The 15,882-nt window shown below is 48.0% G+C and overlaps 1 protein-coding gene across 1 annotated transcript in view; it reads left to right on the plus strand.

The window, feature by feature from the left end:
* The first annotated feature begins 1,512 nt into the window (after window positions 1–1,512).
* PKDCC (protein kinase domain containing, cytoplasmic) overlaps window positions 1,513–15,882 on the plus strand; it is a 47,091-nt gene continuing 32,721 nt past the window's right edge. The window contains exon 1 of the mRNA XM_035111230.3: window positions 1,513–3,617. Coding sequence (XP_034967121.3) covers window positions 2,883–3,617 — 735 coding nt within the window. The 5' untranslated portion in view covers window positions 1,513–2,882. The remainder of the gene's footprint in view (window positions 3,618–15,882) is intronic.

Below are 15,882 nucleotides of genomic sequence, written 5' to 3' on the forward strand. Positions count from 1 at the left end.
CGAAGACCAAAAAACTCAGGAGGTGAAATTAATTGATTCTGCTGCCCGCAGATCTTCCCGCTGGTGGCAAATGACAGTTTCAACGGCACTTTCTTTTGTGTGGGTGACATGAGCGGCACCACACTCCTCCAGTCCTTTTTCTCCGAGGACTGGATTCTAGCCGGCTGCGTGGAGCCGCCCTTCTCCCCAGCCCTTTGTGTTTGCTAATTAGTTGCTAACAGCGCCGTCATTCAGACCTTGATGGATAAGCGCACCATTAGCACCCAGGCCCTGCAATTCACGTCCTAGCTGAGCCGGGGGATCAAGGCCAGCCCCAGCCCGAGAGTTGTAGGTTTAGCATTGCAGCTTTCTCTGAAGACCATTTTTGGGGACTTATTTTCTTGTCACGACACAGGACGGACACCCCATCCCTCCAACCGAGGTTTTTGTGTGTGGAATCAATTCTCCATTCCTTTGCAGCTGCCAGACGCCTTGCCAGAGAAATCGATCAAGGCACAATATTTGAAGAGAGCGGTTTAAACACTGTCGCTCAGAGAAAGTTTGTAGCTCCTCCGACCATGAGATAAAACCTTACAATCCTTTGTTGATGGTTATGCAGAAATAAGTCCCGCTGGATGCATCTCAGTTCCATTACTAGCATAACATTTGTGTCGAGTGGGGTTTACTCTCAGGTAAGTGTGTCTGGGATTGCATTATCAGGTAATCCCATTAACCTCAACGCGATTTACTTTTGAGTAGATAGGCACACAGGGGATTGAGCTGGGAAATCTGAAATATTCACGCGCCTTAATGAATTTAACACTCGCCTCTTTCCTCTGCCTAGTTCGCAAGTCCGGAAAAAGAATTTTTCTGTTCGCCTCATTTAACACCCTCGGCCAACCTAATCGCGGCGATTTATCGCGGCATTGTTGCAAGTGGGTATTTTAAATCGGATTTATGTCTGTCCCTCCAGGCAAAGGTGATTCAGTGCCGATGGCTGAGCCCCGCCTCCCATTTACACAAATGGCTTTCCAAACGACCCATAATTTGTAGGTGTTATGGGGCTGGCTGGCGGGGAGTGGGGTAGGGGAGGTAAAGTAAGGTTGAGCTTCATTCAGTGGCCTTAAAATACCAACCTGTATTGAGCGGTGATTCTGAACACCGACATGTTTAGAGTTGTTGTTGTTTAGTCGTTTAGTCGTGTCCGACTCTTCGTGACCCCATGTTTAGAGTAGACCCATTGATTTCAGTGGGCCTACCCTAAACGGGACCAAGTCTGGATCCTACCCACTGTTGTTTAGCCGTTCAGTCGTGTCCGACTCTTCGTGACCCCATGGACCAGAGCACGCCAGGCACTCCTGTCTTCCACTGCCTCCCGCAGTTTGGTCCATGTTTACACGGGAATAAACTCGACTGAGTTCCGTGAACCTTGTTTCCTTCTCACGTAAGTAACCATCAATATTTGATATTGATCTCTAGCAGTACAATGGCCAGCTGCGAGCGTGTCACACAAGCATAGTCTGAAACAAACGTTTATTCCTATTTATTACAAGCAGGCATTTGTTCATAGCTTTAAATATGTAAAAATTAATAGGGAATGCGGTTCATCAGCGCTGCCATAAAGAATAACTGACCCCATGCAATTTTGAAGCGGATATTCTGTTTGGGGCATATTTTTGAAAGGTCAGCAACTTTCCTCGTCTCACCCATCCTTCTTCTGCTGCCCACTTCCCTCGCCCACATCGGTATTCCGACGTGGGCGCTGCCTGTTCCACAGAGGCTCCTTCACGCATATGATTCATGGGACAATGCCAGGAGGGCGGCAGATGAAGGGGCGCGGCGGGAGGGTGAAAGCGACGCACGTATCTGGACAGCTCTTGAAGCATTTAAAAATACACCCCATCCACCCACAAAATCACCACTTGATCATAGATAGAACCGTCACAGCATCCTCAAAATAAGAGCTATCGGTATGAGAAAGATAGAGGCTGTCAGTTCGTCCGGCTACAACACGTGCACTAGAGCAGAGGGATGAACTCCTGCCTTCAGATGGACACCCTGCCTGGGGCAATCGGAGCCCTAAATCCAGAATGGTCGAAGCAGAGAAACAACCTTCCAAGACACCCATCCCCACCTCCCGCCCTCCGAGTCCTGACGCTTTCCTAACTTACAAGCTCTACTTTCCGCATTCCGACGACCCCCCCCCCCTTTCCCTTCCCTGCCCTTCCCTGCACTGCGGGTCAGGCGGCGACGCAGCGAACCAGCCGCCGGGCAAGAAGGGGCCCTATACACAGTCCCATTCACCGCTGTCTTCTGCGGGCGACACCGTTATCGAGTCAGCAGTGCCTCCACCAGGAGCCCCTTTTCCTCTCCGCCGCAGAAGCTCCCTCTGGGACACGTAGTCCTTCCTCCCCACGCTCTCCATTCTCCGCGCCGAGCGGGAGACTACGTTTCCCATCCACCCCCGTGCTGCTCTCCGCGTTCCACGGGCGGTGCCGAGCCGCCAATCAGGCGGCGTCACCATGTGTGCAGAACGCTCCGAGGATTCCAAATACATTTCCCTCCCCCGTTCCAAATGCAAACTCCCCTCTCCCTCCTCGCAGGGGTGCAGCTAATAATAAGCGCTTCGGGGAGGCTTTATAAAGGCGGCGCTGGAGGCAAGTGTCATGCGGGTGGCAGAGCAGCGGAGCGGCGGCTGGGCAGCGTGAAGAGGCGGCTGGTGGGTGTTTTTATTTTTTGGAGAGAGCTGCTGGTGGTTTTATTTCCTTGGCCGTTGCTGCTGCGGATCTGGAATGTTGCAAAGGAGCTGGCAGCAGCCAAGCTGATCAGCAGCAGCAGCGGAGGAGGTCGGAGGCAAGCAGCGGCGAGCCGCGATCGCTGCCCTGCCCGAGCTCTCCGGGGCGATGAAGCGGCGCAAGCTGGCCGTGGCCGCCGGCTTCTGCATGTCCTTCCTGCTGGGCACTTTGCTCAACGTCCTATTCATCCCGGCCTTTGATCCCCAACAGCAGCAGCAACAGCAGCTCAGCGCGGGCGTCACGCACTCGCTGGCGGGCTCGCCGGGGGAGGCGGCCAGCAGCAGCAGCAGCAGGAGCAACCCCCTCCCCGAGGACCTCGCCCGGCAGATCCGAGAGCGCTACGAGGAGGTGCTGCGCTACCAGCCGCCTCGGGAGGCAGCTGCCGCCGGCGCTCGCCTGGCAGTGCGACCCCTGGAGCGGCGGCTCATGGATCTCGCTCCGCAGCGGCTCTCTTCCTCGTCGTCTTCTTCCACAGAGCGCAGCAGCAGCAGCAGCCGCCCCAAACTGCCCGGACCCCGGGCTCCTTCTTGGGGCGGCGCGCCCTGGGACCACCCGCGAGCGCAGCTGGAGCTCTCGCTCGGCCCGCTGGCGCTCGGCTGCCGGGACATCGGCAACGTGAGCAACGTGCACTACCTGGGCTCCGGCTACACCAAGGCCGTCTACAGAGCCGTGCTCAACCGGAGCCTGGCCGTGGCCCTCAAGTCCGTCGATTTCGGCGGCCACGACATCGACAACTGCGTCAAGCTGTACGCCTCCTTGGAAGGCTGCTACCGCCTAGCTTCCTATAAGATCGCCAAGGAAATGCTCTTGTTGCAGAGGCTGCGACACCCCAACATCCTCCAGGTAAATGGGGGGGGTCCCCGGTATGAAGAATTGGGGTGGGGGGAGGTAGAGGGACGCAGACAGACAGACTGGTTTTATTCTATAATAATTGTGTGAGCGATCAAGTAGAGGGACCTAGTTAAACCTTGGGGTTGGATTTTTTTGTTGTCGAGATCCTGGCTTATTCATGGGCAAAATTGTTTAGATGTGAATTGCATTAGGAAAAAAGGGGAATTTTGGGAAGGAAGCCATTGTACTGCCAATTCCCGGCGGGGCTGTATTCTTTGCTTCTGGAATAATGATGTTTTAATTGGGCTCTCTTGGAACTGGCAGGTTTGTGGAAGGAGAGTTAATCTGCACCCCAGTCCTCCTGACGCGTCAAGTTAGGGAAGTTTACCAGCGAGGCCGGCCACGTGCGACCTCTCGGTGTTGCTGCTCGCTCCTCCCAAGGTGAAGATGGCACCTAGGTGTTTCAGTGTTGATTTGGGATCGAGCCGTCTGGCAGCAGATCCGAGACCCGTTTGCTTTGGGAAGTTCCCTTGCGATGCGATCTGTCCGAAGGCAAACATGCGCTGCCATGCTCTCCAACCCAAGATTTAGTTCTAAAGCCCATTTTGGCCACCGATTTTGGCCAACTTCATTTGGAGATAAATCCTAGAGAGATATTTTGTGTGTGACAGGGAAAAGTGAATAGGATCAGGATCATGTCTCGTGATTTTGGTTAGACTGCTTTCCCGATCCTCGACACCTAACGCTGTCTCCTCACAAGGAAGTCCCAGTGAGTTTCCTGGAACGTGTTCTTATACCTGTACTTGAGTCCGGGCATAAAATGCAGCCTAAAGGAACTTCTGTAGTTCTCCATGAGATTTGCTTCTTTACGTTTATGTGCCAATTAAATTGCAGTCCTAAACGCACAGACTTGGGAGGAAGCTCCACTTAGCTCAATGGGACTTCCGTCCGTGTATACATGCATAGGATATTGCTGTTCCTCCGTGTGTTTTGGGGTCGGGATGCTTGAGACAGCTGTTCTGGCATATGTCCCCTAAAACTCGGAAATTCAAAGCCGATGGGGGAGAATGCTGGATAAATCAGAAATATTTGGCTGCTTTTATTGTGCTAAAGAGGGTCGCAATCATGAGGAAGCCCAAATTCGAAATATTCTAGTGGATTTAAGACCTCGCCTCCTGATAAATTTGCTTAAAACCAGTTTTTTAAAAAGAGGGGAAGGGCCGTAGCTCATTGGTACAGTCTGTTTTGCGCTCCAGAGGTCTTTAGTTTAATCCTCAGCATCTTCAAGTAGAGCCGGGGTGGGAACCCCGCCTGAAATGTTGCAGCTCAGTGTAGAGTCGATATTGAACTAAATGGATCAATGGTCTGCCTTGGTTTAAGGTAGCTTCGTAACACAGAGACACACAGCTAGCGAGGTGGAGGCTTAGATGAAATTTTGTCGAGAGCAGAACGTGCCAAGTTTGGGAGTCGCACAGAGTTCTTTATCTGTTGCTGCTCGATGATTTGTGCTGTGTTAACAGCCTAAACATTTGGACCGAGAAGAAAACTTGAGGAGTTGGGGTAGACAAATAGGACTTTTCGTACATCGGTTGGGGGAAACGCTTATTGGAATGAAGTTGTGAGTAAGCCGCGACGGTGTTCAAACCCGGGAGTGCCACAGTTGTATAGACGTGGGCGGGCGTGTTCTAGCAGCAGAAAGGAGGCAGAGACGTGTAGATCCCCAAACCAGCCTTCCGTTTTAATCTCACTCTGAGCTGGAGACAGGGGAGTGCCAGAAACCCGGGAGAAATCGGGCAAGCTTTCAACAACTGTTGGGAGGTTAGGCGTCCCGTCGAATCGGTGTGAATATTCTCTGAGATGAGGGGGTCGCGGGGTTCACAGCTCCGCCACGTCGGTTCTCTCAGTAGCGCGGCGCACAGTGGGATTCTGCCTGAATTTTGCAGCGCGGCACACGAGCGCACCCTGAGGACTAGCGCCGTGAATGCTCGCTTTAAGTTGCGGATAGTCAACCTGGTGTCTGCGTTCAGCCTCGATAACATTCAGCAGCAACAATTCTTAGCCGGCGAGGGCATCGCGGCCGATCTTAGAACGAGCAGGTTTGAATTCGGGATTTTAAATATTCGTGTTAGAAAGAACCCCTTTTCCTCGCGGATGTCAAGCCTCCCGATGGTGCCCGAATGTCTGTTCCCGGTGCTCCTCGGGACAGGCATCTCATACATTCTCCTGTTTTGTGCAGATATCTATCAGTTGATGTCTACGGGACGGGTAATAGATCACACCGTATTCTGGCAGACTGAAGCACTTGCAAACTTCACACACAAACACTCCCCCCCCCCCCCGCCGCGGATGCATTAAATCAACCCTCCACTTTCTCCCGTTGAAATGACATGGGATCTGAAAACGATTAAGTTGGAAATCCTGTTCCCGCTTACTCGCGGGTAAACACAGCGGAAGTCGATAGGAGTTCGTATACGAGAGGAGCTTTATAGCTTCTTCTTCAAAAAAGCAACAACAAAACCACCCGCTATAATATAGTTGTAATACAGAACCACCAAAATGAAATACTGCTGTGTACTTGTGTGTGTGGAGGGGGCAATCTGTCTAAACAAGAGCCTTGGCGACCTCGATGCCAAACACCCCTTGCTCTGTAACAGGAGGCGGCGATCGGCAAAGCAGTTGAGCAAGAGCCTGTTCCAGTCGGCTTGGGTGCCCCTGGGAACAGAGACTCTAGCCTGAGTCTCTTCGGAGGAACCCGGCAGGCTTCGCAATTTCGAATCAGGGCGTAAAACAGAGCGAAATGCACACGCTCTAGGTTTTTTTTTTGACCCGGTTTGGCAATCGCTTCCTGCTCAGGAAGGAGAAAGAAACGGCTCATAGCTGCGATTCTGCCGCGGGGGGGGGGGCGAGGGCGGTGAGGAGTCGGGAGGGGAGATGACCCGTTCGTGTGAGAGAGATCTCTCCCCCCTCCAGAAACAGCAGCGAGAGGAGAAGGAGGTCTCTGTTAGCAATTTTGACTCGGGAGCACATCAGATTGGTCTTGTCAAAAGCGCAGACAAGGCGGTCGATGGAGCTTGACAGTTAAAGCTTCCCTCCCCATTCCTCTCTGTTGTTGTTTTTAAAGAGGACTTTGTTTCACCTTGTGTTTCTCGCTGGAGATGGATGTGCGCAAGTTCTTCCCCTTTGGGCCTGTCGACAATGTCATATTCTGAGATGAAGAGAGAGAGAGAGACTCCCCGTTTGTACCCCTTCTTCCCTCCCTTGCCACTGTTTGGCTGCCATCCTGTACCTGGGAATAATCCACAGTGAATCTGCTGATCTGCCTTCCAAATCAACATGCGCAAACCTGACTGTAAATCCCTCATCTCTTCCCCCCACCCCAGCAATACCCATGCAGCCTCCCATTCAGACAGTTTAGATTTCATACAGATGATCCCTTTTCAGGTCCTCACTCAGGACAGAGCCACTTCTTTGAACTAGCTCCAGTTTTGATAAAAAGTTTTGAGAAAAAGTGTCTTGGGTGTCTTAAGGCAAAATCTAACCTGTTCTTGGGAAGGAAGTTTCGCTGAGTTGAAATGGGCTTGCCCCAAGTAAGCATGCCGATGAATACCAGCCCTAGAGAATTCCAGAGGCGAATTCGTTGGGGCGCCAGGATCTGACTTCATCTCAAGCTGTAGCCATCGCTTTCAGGCCTCTTTAAGGACTGTGCTTATTAACAAGAGCTTCTGTGCACTTTTCAGTGGGGTGGGGGGACCCATACAGAATTTGGCTGGGCTCCTCACACAATGAAAGCTCGGCCTCTATGTAGACACCAGCCGCTCTGCAGAGAAAAGATTTGTTTTGAGCAAGTCTCTTCCATTAGGCCCATGAAAATTAGAGGAGGCAGAATGATCTGTTCCTCTTATTTGTAATTCCATGGAGCAGGTCTCAGAAATGCCTATCTTCCCTCCCCCCTCCCCAATTCCTTTTGTGAGCAAATATCCTGATGGGGAGGACCCTGAAAGAGAATCAAGGGCCATCTAGTTACCTCCTTTCAGAGCCTCTTTCTCCCGCCTGGTCAATTACGACTTCATGGATTAAGTGCCACCCCAATTATGAGTAAATTTCATTTAAGTAATCAGAGCCATATTTGCCAATGGGGTTTAGATTGCTTTGGCTTCCTCAGAGGTTCAGTAAGGCTTACCGTACTCGACCAGGATCCCCAACACACTGGAGGGAAGGCATAATTTCATTTTTAAAAATCCTGGTGAAATGCAGACATGCACTAAATGCTTCCTAAGGCATTACAGGCAAAGGATCTGAATAAAAAGGAAGCCAGCAGATCTAGCTGGATATTTTCTGTGTGCTTTTGAAACAGCTTTTTCAGGGGGTGTTTAGGGTAAGACCAGAGTGCGGCTCTCAGTTTTGTGTATTCAATATTCATGCTTTTTAGAACACCCCCCCCCAAAAGGATTTCAGTGGGCTTTGGGGTTGTATCAAGCTACCAGTCTGATTCTCCAAAATAGTGAGCAGTGACCTGTCTAGAACCCTACAGAAGATTGCTCTTGAGCAGCGGTTCCCAAATTCCCCCCCTTCTGCCCACGGACCACTTGAAAATTACTGGGGGTCCTGGTGGACCACTTAAATATTTTTCTGCCCGTTGTACCAATTGTAATCCCTTAGACTTCAGATGCAATATAAGAAAGAAAAGAAGCAATTAAAACGTACATTAAAAATTGATATCAAATATTCAGTGAAATGGATGTGCCGTCTCTCCGCTTCAACCACAGATCTGCAGGCACACTGTGGGGCCCCTTGAATGAAGATTGTAGGCCACAGTTTGGGAGCCTCTGCTTTAGAGTTTCCCATTTTAAAACTGAGCGGGATTTAATGGCACGCTCCAACAAACAAACCCCCAGACAAGCCAAAATCCATTTAAGAGTCTAGAAGGCCGAATCTGTTCTGTCCTTGAGAGGTTTTGGAATATGGTTTAAGTGCGGGTCTTATTCCGTTTTAGCTTTAAACTGGGTTTTCTTTTTCAACTGGGCTCGTCTCCATTCTGGAAGCTGGAAGCTGGATTCTGTAAGGATGCTATCTATGGAGAGCCCTGCTGGATTGCAGCAAAGTTCCATCTAGTCCAGAATCATACTTTGAATGCTGGCCAGTCCCAATATTTTTGGGAAGCCCCCAGCACGGCTCAAAGCACCCTGTTTTAATTGCTGCACTGTTGCTTAGGCTTAGTGTGTATTTTAATTACGAATGTCTATATCTTAATGTTTGTGCAATTGGCCTTTATATTTTGGAAGCCGTTTAGAAGCCTGTTTTTGGCATCAAGCAGTATTTCATTAAATACTACTACTATTACTGTTAAAGGCAGCAACCCCTGCAAACTGCCTCTCCGCTTCTGCCTCAGCATAAAGAGGGTCCTCTAAACTTGGAGTTTAGGACTGCCTGCCTTCATATAAGCCTGTCTGTGTTTAAGTTTTTAGGAAGCTGCTTTATGCTGAGACAGACTGTCTGTCTGTCAAGCTCAGCATTGTTGACACTGGCTGGCAGTGATTCAGATTAAGGGACCCTCCCAGCCCTACCTAGAGAACTTGTGACCTTCTGCATGCCAGGCAGATGTTCTGCCCCTGGTCCTTGCCAAGCCTTCTTCAGAGTCTGCCTTCTGTTTGCTCCCCACATCTGAGTTAAGGTGTATACTAGCAATGAGTGAGACAGGGCCTTCTTGGTGGTGGTGCCATTCACCTGGTACCTAGTACTCTGTCCATCTTTCCAGTGCCAGTGGAGTCGTTCATATTTTCTAGACCTTTTTAGCGGTTTTGCTTGAGTTTATATTATTTTGGTTTTACATGTTGTTTTCCCCTTCCCTCAATTGCTTTTATTTTATTTCTTATAAAACCACCCTGGCAAAAGAAGATGCAATACAAATATTATAATATAAACACACAAACAAAGGAAAAGAATAATAATTTGAACAATAATGAATATTAGCCTCTCCTTCATGAATTTGTCTCATTCTTCCCCATCTGAGTTTCTGGCCATAGATTAATGTTGCATGCGTTTGTGTGACAACATTACTTCTGCCTTATAATCTTAGTTTCTGATTTCATCCTTCGTCCTCTAAAGTTAATAATGGCAAAACCAGCCTCTTGCAAAAAGCATCACTTCACTGATCTCTTTATATAAATTTCTGGGAAAGCTTGAAACTCCATCCCTTGGCACCCCCTAACCCAGGCCCTTCTGGCTTCTGATTTAATTTTGACAGGAGGGGACAGCCTTTCTAAATAAACCCAACCTGTTTAGGCGAACTTCCTAAAGCAAAGCTCTTAGTGTCCAGAGAAAGTGTAGAGAGCTTTCAAGAACAGAAGCTCATTTTCCTTTTACTGCTTCCTTGAGTGCAGGGAATACACTGGAGACCACCCATTCTCCTGCTCTTCTCTCCAGCTCAGCAGCACATCCATCTACGGTGAGTGACGGGTTGCCACGGGCCTCCAAAGCATTAGTGAATTAGCCTATTTATCCACAAATAGCCCCTTATTCTGGAGCAGCCTATAATCTCCAATCAGAAATCAGAACCCGTGGCTTGGAATCTCAGAGTATATATATACACAGGATCACTCAACACAAATTATTTACCCTTTCAATTCCCTTCAAGCAGCACTGGCTCCAGACAATCCCATACATGAGTTTTGAAATCCACGTGGCATCCTTCCTTGCACAGTGAAAATATAATAGTAAATTCAGCGGTAGGTTGACATTCTTTTTGGGTTAAACCACTGAGCCTAGGGCTTGCTGATCAGAAGGTCAGCGGTTCGAATTCCTGTGACGGGGTGAGCTCCCGTTGCTTGGTCCCAGCTCCTGCCACCCTAGCAGTTCGAAAGCACGTCAAAATGCAAGTAGATAAATAGGAACCGCTACAGCGGGAAGGTAAACGGCGTTTCCATGTGCTGCTCTGGTTCGCCAGAAGTGGCTTTGTCATGCTGGCCACATGACCTGGAAGCTGTACGCCGGCTCCCTCGGCCAATAATGCGAGATGAGCGCGCAACCCCAGAGTCGGTCACGACTGGACCTAATGGTCAGGGGTCCCTTTACCTTTACCTTACTGTTTCTGAACGTGACAGTTCTTGCTCTGTTGGTGACCCATGCCTCTGGAAGGTCGAGGCTTGATCACCGCAACACAGTTTCTGTGGGGCTGGCCCTGAAGGTGACTTGGAAGCCTTACCTGGTGCAGAAAACTGCTGCATGCCTTCTGATACTCATCCTGTTCTGTGACAGTTACCAGTTTGCTCCTGGGCCCAATTCAAAGTGCATGTTTGAACTTTGAAGGCCTTGTATATCCTGGGACTTTTGTATCTCAAGGATGTTCTCTCTCTCCCCATAATCCACATGAGTTCACTCACCTGTCAAGGTACATCATTGAATATATGGGCTGTCTATATTTGCAGGAAGAACAAACTAAGATGTCTTAGGGTTGGGTACTCACAGTGGCAGTTCCAAAACTGTAATCTCCTACCAACAGAGATTAGACTGGCTTCAAGAGCAGTTTCATTAGGTTGACTTTTGGCTGAATACGTTTTCTGTGATTCTTCACAGAAGAGTGGATTTCTTTTAAATCCAAACACCTCTTTTGCCAGCTGGGAATGGCAGCAGATGACAGGAGGCATAAATGTATTATTGTTATTGTTATTAGATTTTATATACCACCATATACCTGCAGGTCTCAGGGCGGTTCACAGGATTAAATCAGAATATAAAACCGGAAAATACATGATCAAAATAAAAACAACCCAATAACACCCCCCGCAAACCACCACCCCCCATTTTAAAAGGGCATAGGATGTCAGTCAACCAAAGGCCTGGTTAAAGAGGAATGTTTTTTGCCTGGCGCCTAGAAATTAGAATGTCACATTATGCAAACATGGACAAACCGCTTTTGTTTTTCAGCTGGGGTGCAGACAGGCAGATAAATGTCTGTTTTTGACTCTTGGGGTTTTTTCTTAAAGGTAATAATAGCTAGTTCATATTCTAAAAATAAAGTCTTTCACCCCCCCCCTTTTTTCTTAAAGCATTTAATGGGATATAAATAGACTGAACGCACAAATGCTTCAGAACAGCTGTTTAATTTATAAGAAAATGTAATTGAGTGATCGATTGCAATTTGAATCAGCATGGATGCCTTTAGTCGAATGATGACCCTAAAATGTAAGCAAATTGATTTGGTTTTTTTTTTAAGTGAGTTTTAAAAAAGAAAGAATTCCACCATATTTTCCTTTTCTGTGCACTAAATTTTGACAGGCGCAAACCTATATTAATAAAAAAAAATAAGCGTTCACCTTCAGGAGTCCAGATGTGCCAAATAAGAATGGAAGAAGAACCCCAATGGATCAGGCCAATGGCCTGTCCAGCCCAACATCCTCTCCTCGGATGCCAGTGGGCAAGAGCGCCCTCCCCACTTATGCTTCCAGCCATGGGGTATTCAGAAGCATATCGCCTCCGACACCAGAGGTCATCCATAACCATCCCAACTATGATTGATTAAGGCTAGCCATTGTCTTGACAGTTTTATCCTCCACGGTTTTTGTCAACATCCCTGCACCTTGTGGTAGCAGACCCTGTGACTTATGTATGCGCTCTTTGGTTTTGTCTGTCCTAAGTTTTCCAACATTGGATGGCCAGAGTCCTAGTATTACGAGGGAGAAAAACAGAATCCAGTTGAATCACGCCTCTGTGATGTCCCCCGCTTACTTGCCTTGTTTTTTTCTAAACTAAACAAGCCCATGCCTTTTCTTATAAGGGCGTTGCTCTCAGACCCATTGACACTGAGAAAATCGGAAGAAAGACAGAGAACAAGATGAAGGGATATGGGGGAGACTTCAGCTGTGGAAGGCCTGCCTGTACCAAAAAAACACATCTTTGCAAAGAAAATACATGACCTGGCTCGCCCCCTTAACAGCTACTGTTTCTAAATAACAACAACTGCTTCTAAATAAGAACAACAAAAGTGTTCTTATGGGGCATTTCAAGCTGCTTGTCAATTTCAATTCCTCCACATCTCGCACCAAGTGTGGTTCCACCCCCGCCAGCCATTGTGATGGGCAGCTGCAGATCAAAATGAGAATGTCTTTTGTTCTGGAATGAAGGGAGGTGGTGGAGGAGCAGCAGCAGCGGAGGAGAGTCTCTCATTAAGGTTGATTTAATAATGAGGGGCATTTGAGAAAGGGGGGGGGATCTGGGTCACTGACTTATTGTATCTGAAGATTTAGAAGCCCCACTAATTGCTTTGCAGCCCTCCTCCATCAAACTCCGCTGATGGCCTGTCTATCTCTTTTCTCCTGTGGGGAGGGGAGGGGGCAGAATACCAAAGTCCTGGATTTTTTTTTTAAAAAAAATTATATATAATACTGTGGAAAACAGTGGGCATGTTCATATATTGACTCTGTACCTGCCGCCACCTCCCAGTCTGGGGGAGACAGAGAAATCCTTTGCATGGTGGTAACTGCAGTAACTTAGCTGTTAATTTCAAACAATGGCTGTGATTGTAAAGAGACAATAGCGATGTTTGATTTACTGTAATCAAACATAATTATAAGCCTCATGTGGGCTCAGCCGGTCATAAACAGCTCGTCTCAAACAATTCTTCTTGTGATGTTAGAGCCAACTGGAAGGAAAGCTGATTGCAACCGTCAAGGGACTTTGGAAATGTGGTGTATATCTCTTAGGGTTCTGTAGAGGCTCCCTGGGAACGGGGTCTGTCCAACCAGCTTTTTTTCCACCGGCCAGTGAAGACTTTATTGGAGGGGTGTGTGTGTCTTTGGTGCATGTTGATAAAAACGGGCTTCTGCTCATCTGTTTCCAGCTTTTAGGGGCTGAACTTGGCAACCCTAGATGTATACATCTGGAATGTTGCTGGGAATGGGAAAAAATGGAAAAAGTCATAATTTTTGTCTTTGTGTTTCTTTAGTGTGGTGGTTTTTTGTTTTGCTGAAAGCCTCCTTGGGGTACATATTAGTACAGGCATCCCCAAACTCGGCCCTCCAGCTGTTTTGAGACTACAATTCCCATCATCCCTGACCACTGGTCCTGTTAGCTAGGGATGATGGGAGTTGTAGTCCCAAAACAGCTGGAGGGCCAAGTTTGGGGATGCCTGTATTAGTAGAATAGCTACTGATTAAATACGATAAATGTTTTTCTGATTTGCCAATAAAGTCACACACATAGGGCCCAGTCCAACCACAGACTAGATATCAAACTATTGCTCCCCTTGTGATGTCATGAATAGGCGTGTTATCATGCCGATTCAAATCTCTGCTCATTCAAGAAGGGTGAGGATAAATCATTATCCTAATCTTACCTCCCATGGTTACATGAGGACAAAATGTGGGGTCGACGCCCTATGTTCTGCTTGGACCTCCTTGGAGAAAAGACAGGGAACAAAGATGCTAAAAGTAGGTGGTAATGTAGTTAAATTCTCTGTGATAAGTAACCATGAAGTTAAACCAGGCACCCCCAAACTTCGGCCCTCCAGATGTTTTGGACTACAATTCCCATCCTCCCTGACCACTGGTCCTGTTAGCTAGGGATCATGGGAGTTGTAGGCCAAAACATCTGGAGGGCCACAGTTTGGGGGTGCCTGAGTTAAACCCACTGGAGCATCTGCAGGCTGCTTCTCCTCCTCCTCCTCCTCCTCCTCCTCCTCCTCCTCCTCCTCCTCCTCCTCCTTCTTCTTTTCTTTGCACTGACTCATGATGGCCCCAGCAGAACCTTTCTCGCTGAAGGTTGCTTGTCTTCTTGCTGTGGACAAGACATCTCAAGGTGATGCATGTATCCAGCTGGATGGGTGGGGTACTGTATATTATTATTATTATTATTATTATTATTATTATTATTATTATTATTATTATTATTATCCTGGTTGGTTCTTGATGGAGGGTGAAGCAAGATGGTGAGGTCAAAGCAATGCCAGCTCCTGGCAATTTGCTGGAGGTGGTTGTCCTCTCTTCCCTCCACCACGGTCCAAGGAAGGTTGCTGGAGGGGGCTGGCAGGAGACAGGAGGTGGGTTGAAGGGGAAGACAGATGCAGCTTGGTGTGGAAAGATGAATTACACAAAGTGCTTCTTTCTTGCGAGAATGCTTCCCCAAAGGCCCAGATGTTATCCCGAGCCTTTAAGAGTGAGGAAAGGATCTGTTAGCAAGAACTCTGCTGCTGTTGGAAGCCCAGAGCTGATACAATTGCAAACCAGCCATAACTATCCCTGTCATTATTAGACGAGTGCCGGAGGTCTCTGCTCTGAAAGGGCTGGACTGCAAATTCCGATTTAGGGGGAAATTGGGGGAGGCGAGGGGAGGCCCGGTGTAGTTTTTAACAGGAAGGGGGTAAAAATGTACCCGATAATGTTAGCTAAGAGGCCCCACCTCCCTCCCTCCCTCCCTTTCCAAACTGCCCTTTCTCAAAATAAATGCAGCCCAATTTATCAAGTTGCGTCTTTCGACACCCTCTATTATTCGTCTCATGTAAATCACTCCCTAAGGGGTCTGTTCCAGTTTGCTGTTTCTTTAATAGGAGCTGGTGACTTGCAACCCTCATCTGCTTTTTCTTCAAAATCCACACCACAAAAGGCCTGTTCTTGGACCCGTTGTGACTAATTTCAGTAGTACCCTTCCGAAACAACGGAGGTTTACGACAGAAGGCAGTTTTATGTCGGAACAGGCCGAAGATGTAAAGGGTTGCATCTAAAGAGCTGGTTGAAGAGATCATTCCGTTTCGCCAGCCCGGGAACACTGAGCACTGTAGGAAGTTATGCAAGGAGAGCCAGGGATTCCTAACTCTGAATTCTTTGCACTTTCGCGATGATTCTGTCTACGCTACACATTTAAAGCGGTAGAATACATGGTTTCTTCCCCCAAAGGTTTCTGGGCGTTGGAGTTTGTTAACTGCATCCTTACCCCATAGATGCCCACTTGACCGCTTGAATCTGTGGAACTGACAACTGTTCCAGGTGCTACATCACACTCATTCCACATTTGTAAGAAAATGAGTCTTTTAGTGTGGCAACTTTGGACTCCCTGCCTATTGACATCCGTCAGGCGCCTTCACTGTCCTCTTTCTGGCACCTGCAAAAACCATTTTCATTCTGGCAAGATATGTAGAATGCCGGCAGGCGTGTTAATATATTTTTTGTTTATTGTTGGTTTTAATTATGTTTTCAATGTTTTAAATAGTTACTTTCAACTATTTTTTTACTGATGATTTCATACTTGTGTTTTATCCTTCTTGTGAACTGCTTTTAAGCTTTTTTTT

The sequence above is a fragment of the Zootoca vivipara genome, chromosome 3 (genome assembly GCF_965207765.1).
Source record: "Zootoca vivipara chromosome 3, rZooViv2.hap1.1, whole genome shotgun sequence".
Classification (NCBI taxonomy): domain Eukaryota; kingdom Metazoa; phylum Chordata; class Lepidosauria; order Squamata; family Lacertidae; genus Zootoca; species Zootoca vivipara.